Source organism: Salmo trutta, chromosome 31 (assembly GCF_901001165.1).
Source record: "Salmo trutta chromosome 31, fSalTru1.1, whole genome shotgun sequence".
Taxonomy (NCBI): domain Eukaryota; kingdom Metazoa; phylum Chordata; class Actinopteri; order Salmoniformes; family Salmonidae; genus Salmo; species Salmo trutta.
In genome coordinates, this window is record NC_042987.1 from 24369416 (window position 1) to 24383536 (window position 14121).

The 14121-nt window shown below is 40.7% G+C and overlaps 1 protein-coding gene across 2 annotated transcripts in view; it reads right to left on the reverse strand.

The window, feature by feature from the left end:
* The window catches only part of LOC115169809 (receptor-type tyrosine-protein phosphatase N2), a 160058-nt gene that overhangs the window by 21014 nt on the left and 124923 nt on the right, over window positions 1–14121 (reverse strand). For both annotated transcript variants that reach the window (XM_029725780.1, XM_029725781.1), the window contains 3 exons: window positions 11635–11841; window positions 5429–5576; window positions 4948–5021 (listed from right to left, as the gene is read on the reverse strand). In XM_029725780.1, the coding sequence (XP_029581640.1) occupies window positions 4948–5021; window positions 5429–5576; window positions 11635–11841 (429 nt within the window). The remainder of the gene's footprint in view (window positions 1–4947; window positions 5022–5428; window positions 5577–11634; window positions 11842–14121) is intronic.

The following is a 14121-nucleotide window of genomic DNA, read 5'->3' on the forward strand; positions in this document are numbered from 1 at the left end:
CACTCATTAGAGGATTCTCCAATCGAACGTGTTCCCGCATATAAATATTTAGGCATTTGGATTGATATGGATTTAACGTTCAAAAAACATATAGATGAGCTTGTTAAGAAGCTAAGGTTTAAAATAGTTTTTTTCTACAGCAACAGATCCTGCCTTCAGGAAGCAGATCCTTCAGTCAACGTTTCTATCTGTTCTTGATTATGGTGATATTATTTATCAAAGTGCAGCTGCTACTACTCTTAAACCTTTGGATGCCATCTACCATAATGCCCTTCGTTTTATTACAGGTGACAGTTCTGATACTCATCACTGCATGTTGGCTGGACTTCGCTAAAGACCCGTAGATCTCTACATCACTCCCTTTTTGTTTACAAGGCCCTACTTCATAAACTTCCATCTTATCTAACTTTGCTTTTGAAGTATAGACACCTGAGTTGCCTAATCCGTTCACAGGATTGGTTAACTCTTGAGGTTTTCTAGTGTCTCCAACTAGCTAGGCAAAATTCAAAATACATTTAATGTTGATGTTCTGGTGTCATTCGGGCAATTTAAAGTATTGATTTGGGACTTATTTGTGGATGAATGTAACTGTTTATCTGGGTGATTTGTGCTGTTTTATTTTGTGCTTCACATGACAATGTTTTTGTATTTTAATGTGTTATATACAGTAACAGTCAAAAATTTGGACACACCTATTCATTCAAAGGTTTTTCTTTATTTTTATTATTTTCTACATTGCAGAATAATAGTGAAGACATCAAAATTATGAAATAACACATATAGGAATCATGTAGTAACCAAAAAAGTGTTAAACAAATATACAGTTGAAGTCATTTAATCCTAGTAAAAATTGTTTTAGGTCAGTTAGGATCACCACTTAATTTAAGAATGTGAAATGTCAGAATAATAGTAGTGAGAATGATTTATTTCAGTTTTTATTTATTTCATCACATTCCCAGTGGGTCAGAAGTTTACATACACTCAATTAGTATTTGGTAGCATTGCGTTTAAATTGTTTAACTTGGGTCAAATGTTGCGGGTAGCCTTCCACAAGCTTCCCACAATAAATTGGGTGAATTTTGACCCATTCCTCCTGACAGAGCTGGTGTAGCTGAGTCAGGTTTGTAGGCCTCCTTGCTCGCATACGCTTTTTCAGTTCTGCCCACACATTTTCTATGGGATTGAGGTCAGGGCTTTGTGATGGCCACTCCAATACCTTGACTTTGTTGTCCTTAGGCCATTTTGACACAACTTTGGAAGTATGCTTGGGGTCACTGTCCATTTGGAAGACCCATTTGCGACCAAGCTTTAACTTCCTGACTGATGTCGTGAGATGTTGCTTAAATATATCCACATAATTTTCCTCCCTCATGATGCCATCTATTTTGTTAAGTGCACCAGTCCCTCCTGCAGCAAAGCACCCCCACAACATGATGCTGCCACCCCCGTGCTTCACGGTTGGGATGGTGTTCTTCGGCTTGCAAGCCTCCCCCTTTTTCCTCCAAACATAACGATGGTCATTATGGCCAAACAGTTCTATTTTTGTTTCATCAGACCAGAGCACATTTCTCCAAAAAGTACGATCTTTGTCCCCATGTGCAGTTGCAAACCGTAGTCTGGCTTTTTTTATGGCGGTTTTGGAGCAGTGGCTACTTCCTTGCAGAGCGGCCTTTTAGGTTATGTCGATATAGGACTCGTTTTACTGTGGATATAGATACTTTTGTACCTGTTTCCTCCAGCATCTTCACAAGGTCCTTTGCTGTTGTTCTGGGATTGATTAGCACTTTTTGCACCAAAATACGTTAATCTCTAGGAGACAGAATGCGTCTCCTTCCTGATCGGTATGGCGGCTGCGTGGTCCCATGGTTTTTATACTTGCATACTATTGTTTGTACAGGTGAACGTGGCACCTTCAGGCATTTGCAAATTGCTCCCAAGGATGAACCAGACTTGTGGAGGTCTACAATTTCTTTTTCTGAGGTCTTGGCTGATTTCTTTTGATTTTCTCATGACGTCAAGCAAAGAGGCACTGAGTTTGAAGGTAGGCCTTGAAATACATCCACAGGAAACCTCCAATTCACTGAAATTATGTCAATTAGCCTATCAGAAGCTTCTAAAGCCATGACATCATTTTATGGAATTTTCCAAGCTGTTTAAAGGCACAGTCAACTTAGTGTATGTAAACTTCTGACCCACTGGAATTGTGATACAGTGAATTATAAGTGAAATAATCTGTCTGTAAACAATTATTGTAAAAATTACTTGTGTCATGCACAAAGTAGATGTCCTAACCAATTAGTCAAAGCTATAGTTTGTTAACAAGAAATTTGTGGAGTGGTTGAAAAACGAGTTTTAATGACTCCAACCTAAGTGTATGTAAACTTCCGACTTCAACTGTATATATTTTATATTGTATATTCTTCAAAGATGCCACTCTTTGCCTTGATGACAGCTTTGCACACTCTTGGCATTCTCTCATCCAGGTCCCTGGAAAGCTTTTCCAACAGTCTTGAAGGAGTTCCCACATATGCTGAGCATTTGTTGGCTGCTTTTCCTTCACTCTTCGGCCCAACTCATCCCAAACCATGTCAATTGGGTTGAGGTCAGGTGATTGTGGAGGCCAGGTCATCTGATGCAGCACTCCATCACTCTCCTTATTTGTCAAATAGCCCTTATAAAGCCTGGAGGTGTGTTGGGTCATTGTCCTGTTGAAAAACAAATTATAGTCCCACTAAGCGCAAACCAAATGGGATGGCGTATCGCTGCCAAATGCTGTGGTAGCCATGCTGGTTAAGTGTGCCTTGAATTCTAAATAAATCACAGACAGTGTCACCAGCAAAGCACCCCCCACCATCACACCTCCTCCTCCATGCTTCACGGTGGGAACTACACATGCAGAGATCATCCATTCACCTACTCTCCGTCTCACAAAGACACGGCGGTTGGAACCAAAAATCTCAAATTTGGACTCATCAGACCAAAGCACAGATTTCCACCGGTCTAATGTCCATTGCTCATGTTTGTTGGCCCAATCAAGTATTTTCTTCTTATTGGTGTCCTTTAGTAGTGGTTTCTTTGCAGCAATTCAACCATGAAGACCTGATTCATGTAGTCTCGTCTGAACAGTTGATGTTGAGATGTGTCTGTCACCTGAACTTTGTGAAGCATTTATTTGTGCTGCAATTTCAGAGTCTGGTAACTCTCATGAACTTGTCCTCTGCAGCAGAGGTAACTATGGGTCTTCCTTTCCTGTGGCGGTCCTCATGAGAGCCAGTTTCATCATAGCGCTTGATGGTTTTTGCGATTGCACTTAAAGAAACTTTAAATGTTCTTGAAATGTTCGTCATTGACTGACCTTCATGTCTTAAAGTAATAATGGACTGTTGTTTCTCTTTGCTAATTTGAGGTGTTCTTGCCATAAAATGGACTTGGTCTTAGCCCTATTTGGTAAATCTTCTGTATACCAACCCTACCTTGTCACAAGACAACTGATTGGCTCAAACAAATTATGAAGGAAAGAAATTCCACAAATTTACTTTTAACAAGGCACACCTGTTAACTGAAATGAATTCCAGGTGACTACATCATGAAGCTGGTTGAGATAATGCCAAGAGTGTGCAAAGCTGTCATGAAGGCAAAGGGTGGCTACTTTGAAAAATCTCAAATATAAATATGATTCCATGTGTTATTTTATAGTTTTGATGTCTTCACTATTACTCTACAGTGAAAAATAGTAAAAATAGTAAAAAATAAAGAAAAACCCTAGAATGAGTAGGTGTGTCCAAACTTTTGACTGGTACTGTATACAAAAGTATGTGAACACCCCTTCAAATTAGTGGATTTGGCTATTTCAGCCACACCCGTAGCTGACAGGTGAATACAATCGAGCACACAGCCATGAAATCTCCATAGACAAACATTGTCAGTAGAATGGCCTTACTGAAGAGCTCAGTGACTTTCAACGTGGCACCGTCAAAGGATGCCACCTTTCCAACAAGTCAGTTTGTCAAATTTCTGCCCTGCTAAAGCTGCCCCGGTCAACTGTAAGTGCTGTTATTGTTAAGTGGAAACATCTAGGAGCAACATCAAGGCAAAGGGTGGCTACTTTCAAGAATCTAAAATCTGATTTGTTTAACACTTTTCTGGTTACTACATGATTCCATAAGTGTTATTTCATAGTTTTGATGTCTTCACTATTATTCAACAATGTGGAAAATAGTAAAAATAAAGAAAAAGCCTTGAATGAGTAGGTGTGTCCAAACTTTTGACTGGTACTGTATATTTGGGGTATAATGTGTATATTTATGTTGTATTATACATTTACATTTACATTATTTAGCAGACGCTCTTATCCACAAGGCGCATTTGCAAGAGACATACTATACATCTCAATATGTCTTCCCTGTTAAAATAAAGGTTAAAGAAACATTTTAAAATCTACACTGATTGAAGTGGATTTAACAAGTGACATCAATAAGGGATCATAGCTTTCACCTGGTCAGTCTATGTCATGGAAAGAGCAGGTGTTCTTAATGTTTTGTACACTCAGTGTATATAGGCAACATCAAAGCACAAAAAAACTGAACTGCATAGCTGTGACAAACAGCACACAGTAACACAGACATGAACATTAGCATAATTCAAGGTCAATAACAGTCACAGATCAACTGTGCTTTCAAAATGGGGGAATGAATAGGGTGAATCATGCGCGGTACCCTTCCCCACCCATTCCCCATGTGAATATTCACTCATTATTTCTAATAAAACAATCATTAATATTCAACGCATGAAACACAGTGTGCATAAGCAATACCAGGCATCTTACTAAAGCTAAGCAATCTGTTGCATCAAATGGTATATTGTAAAGCACTGCTTTGCTTCAGTTCGTTCTAAAGTACAGCATCCAACACTATAAAGCAGAGTTTAGTCTACTGAAAAGGTACTTACAATTGGGCTGGCATTGATGTAATCTGAATTGCTGTGGCTGTTTTCAACCTTCAAGGTAATTCTTGAGTGATCATCTGAAATATAAATGGAGGAATTTATTGCACCAACTCAACCTCCTCTACAAGGACTCATCACCATGCTCGGCCTGCCTGCAGTGTGTTATAAGCGCTGGAATGCTCAAATACTCAAAAGCAAACCTGCTCCATATACAGTGTATCTTATCATTTGAAATAGTCTCAGATGGGTGCAATTGACAGTAGCATGATATCTAACAGGAGGAGAGCTTACAGGCCTTGTGACCTGGGGTGATCTAATGGTCTAAGCTGCTGCCTGATGTACTGCTGTGAGCATGGGTTCAAATCCCATTCACTGCTCTTTTAGCACACTCTCTTCTACCTTTCCTCTCTATCCAATAAACATGGAACAATACGGAAGGAGTGGGACTGCCCCACTCCTTTAAAAACATAGAATAATAACTTACAGGCCACCACAGCATTGGAGCGGTTCTTCTTTGTGTTCCCAGCCCCCAGGCCTGTAGTGGAGGCGTTGGGCTCAGCCTGGTACGCACACAGAGCCTCCCACTCCTTCTCCAGACGATTCTTGTTCTTCAGGTGGTCCTCCATGTAAGACTAGGGAGGAAGAAGAAGACATGGAGTCAATATGCATTCAATAACTCTAGTTGTAGCCAACATGTCAGTTGGTGTGTATTCCTCCTCAATGTAAGACTAAGGAGGTCGAGGAAAGAGAATATAATAACCAGGTAAGTCAATTGAGAAGACATTCTCTTTGACAATAATGATCTGACCAAGAAGGAGCAATGCAAAGAAAGACATTCAAACAACTCAAAATAGAATATTCTTAATTCAGCAGGAGTAAAGATGAGCTAGTAGAAATGTTCTTATAATTATATGAATAATAATGCTAATGTTTTATGGCATTTGGTTCCGAGGTGTGTGTGTCTTTATTATTGTTATCTATGGTCTCTATTATCTATGGTCTCTTTGTGGTCCTAGCCGTATAGATGTAGGATAAAAATTTATCACTCTTTTGTTGCTGAGAAATTTCTTTCATAGCAGGAAATGCAATCTTGTACTGTATTTTAGGTTTAAAAAGGCTTCAAAAGTTAGTAATTTCCACTTTGAAATTTGACTTGATTTGCCCTAACAAAAAATGTATCAACCCCTACAGAAATGTCCATAAAAGCTGCAATATGTAACTTTTTTGGCAACCCTACCAAATCCACAGAGAAATGTGTGTTATAGATATTTTATTCTCATTGAAAGCACATCTAAGAAGTGTAAGATCTGTTCTATGTTTTGCGTTCAGAAGTTTTGTTTTTGCATTTTTTACTTTCGGTATTGAAAATATATTTTACCGTTTAGATGGTACAATGATTCTCTACAATATATTACTTGTTTTGTCACAAACTGAAATTAGGCGAACTATTCGAATTTTAGCAAACAGGAAATGGCGGAGAGATTTCTGCATAGTGCATCTTTAATTATAACCCACATAATAATTACAATTTGCTGTTGCTGCATGATTATTTTCCTGGTGTAGAAAACTGGCTCAAATTAAGAAACTACATCTGTAGTCAGGAACAGGAATAGTTCCCTCACAATGATAAGCCATTCAACCGAGCCCATTACCTCTCATACTGTATTCATCATTAAGTCAGGAGCACTGACTTTGATTAACTGCCGCTAATGAGATTGTCAAAGCTAAATGTGAAACCTACTGTAGCATGTTTTAGCACGGGGGCCAAAAGTGTAGACTAGCTATTGTTCCTCTCTGTTGATAGAGGACAGTTGGACTGAGATGGTTGTTGGACATCAATGGTTATCCAGGGTCCATACACAAACAGGCAGGAAACAATCACCAGGAATGTCTCTTTAAAGCTGCATTATGTCACTTTTTGGGCGACCCAACCAAATTCACATAGAAATGTGAGTTATAGATCTGTCATTCTCATTGAAAACAAGTCTAAGAAATTGTAGATCTGTTCTATGTGGGCTATTTCTACGCTTCCCAATCTTAAGTTTAGTTTTTGCGCCTTTTACTTTCGATTTTGTACACCAGTTTCAATCAGCTCAAAATACAATATTTTTGGTTATTGAAAGATATTTCACAACGTTTTAGATGGTACAATGATTCTCTACATTTCTTGTTTTGTCACATAAACTTAAATTATGTGAACTATTAGAATTTGTATTAATTAAATAAAATAGTCTCCTAAAACGGACTCTATGTCTGCGTCAGAAATGACACCCTATTTCCTATGTAGTACACTACAACCATACTACCCATAGGGATCTGGTCAAAAGCAGTGTACTATATACAGTAGGTAATAGGCTGCCATTTAGGACACAACTCTAATGTAATTCTATTAATAACATAAGGTTACAAATGAGTGGGGACATAATCTGGATTCATGTTCATTACTCAAAGAGGCTTAATAGACTTTCTCTTAACAGGGTATAGTGCATTACTTTTGACCAGAGCCGTATGGGCCCTGGTCAAAAGTACTGTAGTGCACTAGGGAGCCATTTTGGATGTATCCTTGTCTGACTCTTACTCACTATGATATTGAAAAAACAAAGTGGAATACAGCATACAGAGATGATCAACACACACACACACACACACACACACACACACACACACACACACACACACACACACACACACACACACACACACACACACACACACACACATTCCATTTAACAATGCTACTTTAATCCCTGCCCACACTACCCCGGTACACCTCGGTCTCCATATCATATCAACACTTATTACATTATGTGCTGACACACTGAACACAGTCTGGGAAACGGTCTACACTTTTTAGCAGGGCACGAATTCATGGCCCTTCCTTGATTTAGCCCCTTATCGAATAGCAGCTTCATTCTGTACTTATCTCCTTCCCAAATACCCCCTCCTCTACCCCTGCATCCCCCCTCCTCCACCAGCCCTACCTGCCAGGGCATCAGAGAGACACACTCTCCTCTGTGCTAATGCCAGAGTAATGGGGTTTTGTACTGTGTAAAGGGATTATTGCAATCCAATCAGGAGGTGCTGAGATCACCATGTGTCAGGCAAACACTGGCTAATCCCCTTACTGCTGGGTTTACAGCTGCCAAAGGTGCTCAATAAAATCAGAATGAAATAACGCTCGATGAGGAGCTAGCGCTCGGCTCAGGGCTGCTCAGAGCTGTCGATGACGTTGAGGCAGGGCTGGAGCCTCGTAATGAACTAGAATAGAGCACCTGGGTAGGAGAAGGACATATACACATACTGTATAAGCTGTTTGGTTTTACACTGATGGGGTGGTTCACAAATGGCACCCTATTCCCTATATACTGTAATGCACTACTTTTGACCAGAGCCCATCAAATGGAGTGCATTAAATAGGGAATAGGGGGCCCATTTTGGACGTAGACATGGACATGCCAGGAAAAGGAACTAGCGTACAACTGCAACTTACACAGTACAGTGAGGTAGCTACAGTATCACATGGTTCTAATAAGGCAAGTTTTTAAAATCCTGGATTAAGTTTATATGGGATATGCCCCAGATGACACTACTTTTGACCAGAGCCCATCAAAGAGAGTGCATTATAAAGGGAACAGGGTGCCATTTGGGACACAGACATGGAATAGGGGGTATCATGGAAGATTAAGACCTGCTCCTGAACACATATTGTGCTTTCCAACATAAATGCTCCCGATAGGCTTTTCCTCTGACACTGTCCTGTATTAAAGTGATTAAACAACATATTACTTCATATACACATTGTGCCTGCAACATTGTGGTGTAAATCAACACTCCAAATTACACCTCAGCACACACCCTCACACTCAAAATAACTTCCGACTTAGCGGCTTCGCAAACCCCTAATCTATATAGACTCCAAGCAGTATAATCTATAACACTTACTGGGCCAACAACAAAAGACAAGATAATGTGCTTTATATATAGGGCAAGTTAATCCGTTTAAGACACAGCCAAGTCTCTGTATGAAGTCATATTCTGAACAAGTCACATGGGAAAAAGTAATACATTAACATAGATAAGATGGTGCAAGCCATTTCTCAAATTAAAATCAGTCGGGCATCATGATGTTGTGGGATTTGCAGCTTTACAGAAGGCAATTAATTTTGAGTGTAAAAAACTTAGTAAGCAATTATGCTTTTTTCTGACACCCACAGTTTTAATCACTCTACAATGTACTGTAAGTATGCAGCTCGTACTGTTGGTACTGTCTTTCTGTACTGCTTGTGAAAACTCAATATCATTTCAGAATAGTGCTGATCTGACTCTGGTCATATGATATGTCTGAGGAAACTACTCAGAACATTTATTGTGGCTAGATGAACAATCACTTTTAAGAAAGGGCATTTGAGGGCATTATGGACTTCAGTGTTGATGTCCATAAGAATGGCTATGGTGTTTGGAATATATACAGACCACTAAAAACGTATCAACTAAAATACAGACTACTAAAAACATATCAACTGAAATACAGACTACTAACAACGTATCAACTAAAATACAGACTACTAAAAACGTATCAACTAAAATACAGACTACTAAAAACATATCAACTAAAATACAGACCACTAAAAACATATCAACTGAAATACAGACTACTAAAAACATATCAACTAAAATACAGACTACTAAAAACGTATCAACTAAAATACAGACTACTAAAAACATATCAACTAAAATACAGACTACTAAAAACATATCAACTAAAATACAGACTACTAAAAACATATCAACTAAAATACAGACCACTAAAAACATATCAACTAAAATACAGACTACTAAAAACATATCAACTAAAATACAGACTACTAAAACATATCAACTAAAATACAGACTACTAAAAACATATCAACTAAAATACAGACTACTAAAAACATATCAACTAAAATACAGACTACTAAAAACATATCAACTAAAATACAGACTACTAAAAACATATCAACTAAAATACAGACTACTAAAAACATATCAACTAAAATACAGACCACTAAAAACATATCAACTAAAATACAGACTACTAAAAACATATCAACTAAAATACAGACCACTAAAAACATATCAACTGAAATACAGACTACTAACAACGTATCAACTAAAATACAGACTACTAACAACGTATCAACTAAAATACAGACTACTAACAACGTATCAACTAAAAGCTTATCACACACAGTACTGAACAAAGAAAAAGTATCCCTTGACCTGAAAGCTTCAGGAAAAACAAAAAAGGGAAACATTAACCCTTCTCTATCAAGAAGATGGCAATATTTTTATTTTACTGGATCACAATTGCAGTTGTTGTTGACTGCATTTGGCCTGTAGTTGTAATTCTATCTCTAAGACAGAGACAGTTCAGCTGTGAAAGAGGGACCCCCTGTGAGGAGATGAAAATGGGCTGGAGAGAAGAGAGGGAGAGAGGGGGGTGGGGGGGAAAGAGAGGGGGGAAGAGAAGAGAGCGAGAGGAGAGAAAGAGGAGAGAAGATAGAGGAAAGGGGGAGGAGGAGAGAGAGGAGAGGGGGAGGAGGAGAGAGAGAGGAGAGGGGGGATTAATTGCAGGAGAAGAGAGAGGCGTGCCCCTGGATCTGCCCCAGTCTCTTGCAGTATGTAATGAAGCAGGGTATTCAGGATGGGGGGCGGGGCCAGGGGCACAGTCGGCAGTGGGAAGGCAGGGAGCGTGGCTCACACCTCCTGAGTAAATTGCCTTTGCTTCCCTGCCCTGGCTGGCTCCAATATGTACCAACCCACCAAAGGCCCAGTATCATCAACACTGAACAGAACCTCTCCAATGACGGCCTCATGGCCCAGTTCATTCTCATATTTAAACTGCCGTACGTGGAAGGACGGGACAAACAATTTGGCCGATCCGTTGAAAATGGGCTCAGTTGAGTAGCAGCACATGTTACTATCTGCTGCCAGGGAGTTGTCCAAGGTACTGAAGCTCACAGAGCTTTCTCTCACATTACCCTGCTGCTCCACTCACTGCCAGTCAGTCAGAATAGCACAGCCAGACAGAGGGTGAACCGTTGTGTGCGTGTGTGTGCGTTCATGTGCATGTATGTGTGTCTCATACACTCCCAGCGTAAATCTCAGGGGCAATTAAGAGCTTCATGCCAATTGAACACATCCCAGGGCCCTTCTATCACTGTGAGAAGCATATGATGCATGTAGACTCAGGAGCAGGAGGACAGAGTTATGTGAAGAATAGCTATATATTGCAATGATGGTAGACTGAGTTTTTCAGAATCAATGGATATTTTAATCTGTGGGAAAAGAAGACATGTGGAACAAGCCTGCTCATGGAAATGTGGCTGTAATGAGATGAATAGAAACAAAGAGAGATGGTGCCGGAGAGAGAGAGAGAGAGATGGTGCCGGAGAGAGAGAGAGAGAGAGAGAGAGAGATGGTGCCGGAGAGAGAGAGAGAGATGGAGGAGAGGAAGAAAGAGACTGTGCGAGAGAGAAAGAAAAAGAAAGACAGACGGGATAGAGAGAGAGATGAGACACAACGACAGACAGACAGACAGACAGACAGACAGACAGACAGACAGACAGACAGACAGACAGACAGACAGACAACCAGTCACAGACAGACAGACAAACAGTCAGACAGAAATAAGGATATTGTGATGTTTACCAGGATCATGTGTCCAGTGGAAATGTCCATGTTGGAATGGACGGGTTCCTCAGACCAGGAAGAGGTGGAGCTTCGTGCCGAGGGGCTGACCATGGGCCCCCCGTCGCTGAATTGGGACGACACACTGTTGAGCCGTGACGACACACTGTGCATCGGCTCTGGACGCTCCGCCGGCGGCTTGACCGACATCCGCTGACGACACAGCTCCTAGGAGCAGAAGGAGGGACATGGGTAGACTATGAGCACAGTAACAAAGTAAACTCACTTATTTCGTGAAATACATGTTTTTCATACACTAATGTTTCTTAAGACCTACCTATACAGAAACAATGTATTTTTATGGTATACATTAAATTGATTATTAATAAGCTGTTTAAAATATAAACTCAGCAAAAAAAGAAACGTCCCTTTTTCAGCACCCTGTCTTTCAAAGATCATTCGTAAAAATCCAAATAACTTCACAGATCTACATTGTAAAGGGTTTAAACACTGTTTCCCATGCTTGTTCAATGAACCATAAACAATTAATGAACATGCACCTGAGTAACGGTCGTTAAGACACTAACACCTTACAGACGGAAGGTAATTAAGGTCACGGTTATGAAAACTTAGGACACTAAAGAGGCCTTTCTACTGACTCTGAAAAACACCAAAAGAAAGATGCCCAGGGTCCCTGCTCATCTGCGTGAATGTGCCTTAGGCGTGCTGCAAGGAGGCATGAGGACTGCAGATGTGGCCAGGGCAATAAATTGCAATGTCCCTACTGTGAGACGCCTAAGACAGCGCTACAGGGAGACAGGATAGACAGCTGATTGTCCTCGCAGTGGCAGACCACGTGTAACAACACCTGCACAGGATCAGTACATCTGAACATCACACCTGCAGGACAAGTACAGGATGGCAACAACAACTGCCTGAGATACACCAGGAACGCACAATCCCTCCATCAGTGCTCAGACTGTCCGCAATAGGCGGAGAGAGGCTGGACTGAGGGCTTGTATGCCTGTTCTAAGGCAGGTCCTCACCAGACATCACCGGCAACAACGTCGCTGGACCAGACAGGACTGGCAAAAAGTGCTCTTCACTGACAAGTCGCGGGTGATGGTTGGATTCGCGTTTATCGTCGAAGGAATGAGCATTACACCGAGGCCTGTACTCTGGAGCGGGATCGAACTGGAGGTAGAGGGTCCGTCATGGTCTGGGGCGGTGTGTCACAGCATCATCGGACTGAGCTTGTTGTCATTGCAGGCAATCTCAATGCTGTGCGTTATAGGGAAGACATCCTCCTCCCTCATGTGGTACCCTTCCTGCAGGCTCATCCTGACATGACCCTCCAGCATGACAATGCCACCAGCCATACTGCTCGTTCTGTGTGATTTCCTGCAAGACAGGAATGTCAATGTTCTGCCATGGCCAGCGAAGAGCCTGGGTCTCAATCCCATTGAGCACATCTGGGATCTGTTGGATCAGAGGGCTAGGGCCATTCCCCCCAGAAATGTCCGGGAACTTGCAGGTGCCTTGGTGGAAGAGTGGGGTAACATCTCACAGCAAGAACTGGCAAATCTGGTGCAGTCCATGAGGAGGAGATGCATTGCAGTACTTAATGCAGCTGGTGGCCACACCAGATACTGACTGTTACTTTTGATGTTGACCCCCCCTTTGTTCAGGGACACATTATTCCATTTCTGTTAGTGACATGTCTGTGGAACTTGTTCAGTTTATGTCTCAGTTATTGAGTCTTATGTTCTTACAAATATTTACACATGTTAAGTTTTCTGAAAATAAACGCAGTTGACAGTGAGAGGACGTTTCTTTTTTTGCTGAGTTTAGATGTTCCTAAGGCGTCATAGGCTGCTTCTTGCTTCCATGCGGTTTTGGTGTTAATGACCATGTTAATGACCATCTCCAAGGAAACGGCTGCCGTTGCTAAATTTACGTCACTATTATACACTACCTTTGGGATTGCACATTCACAATCAATGAGGGTTTGACTGGTGTCATATAATTTTTGCTAATGCGCACATTAACATTTACAGTTTGCATACTATCAGCTTACATGATGTTGGTGGCTTGGCACGTCTAATGAAAATACAAAAGGCCTATATAAAAGGCCCTTCTGTAGAGTAATTTTAGTATTTTGAATTCGAGCATGTATTCAAACTGTTATTTCAGTAATACTGAAATATTATTAGAGGAATATTTAAGGAATGCTGAAATAGTTATTACATTTTCTCTAAGACAATGTGTTCAAATTATTATTTTTCTCTGCTTCATGATCTGGGCTGCATTCCAAATGGCACCATATTCCTTTTCTAGTGCACTACTTTTGACCAGGGCCCAAGGGGGAATATGTAGGGAATAGGGTACCATTTAAGACGTAACCCTGGTGCCAGTCTGTTAAACTGTATATGGTTGATCACCATGTTGTATTGTAGGATGTGGAGGAATGTTGAAAACAAAAACCCTTCGTCAAAAGATACATATGTT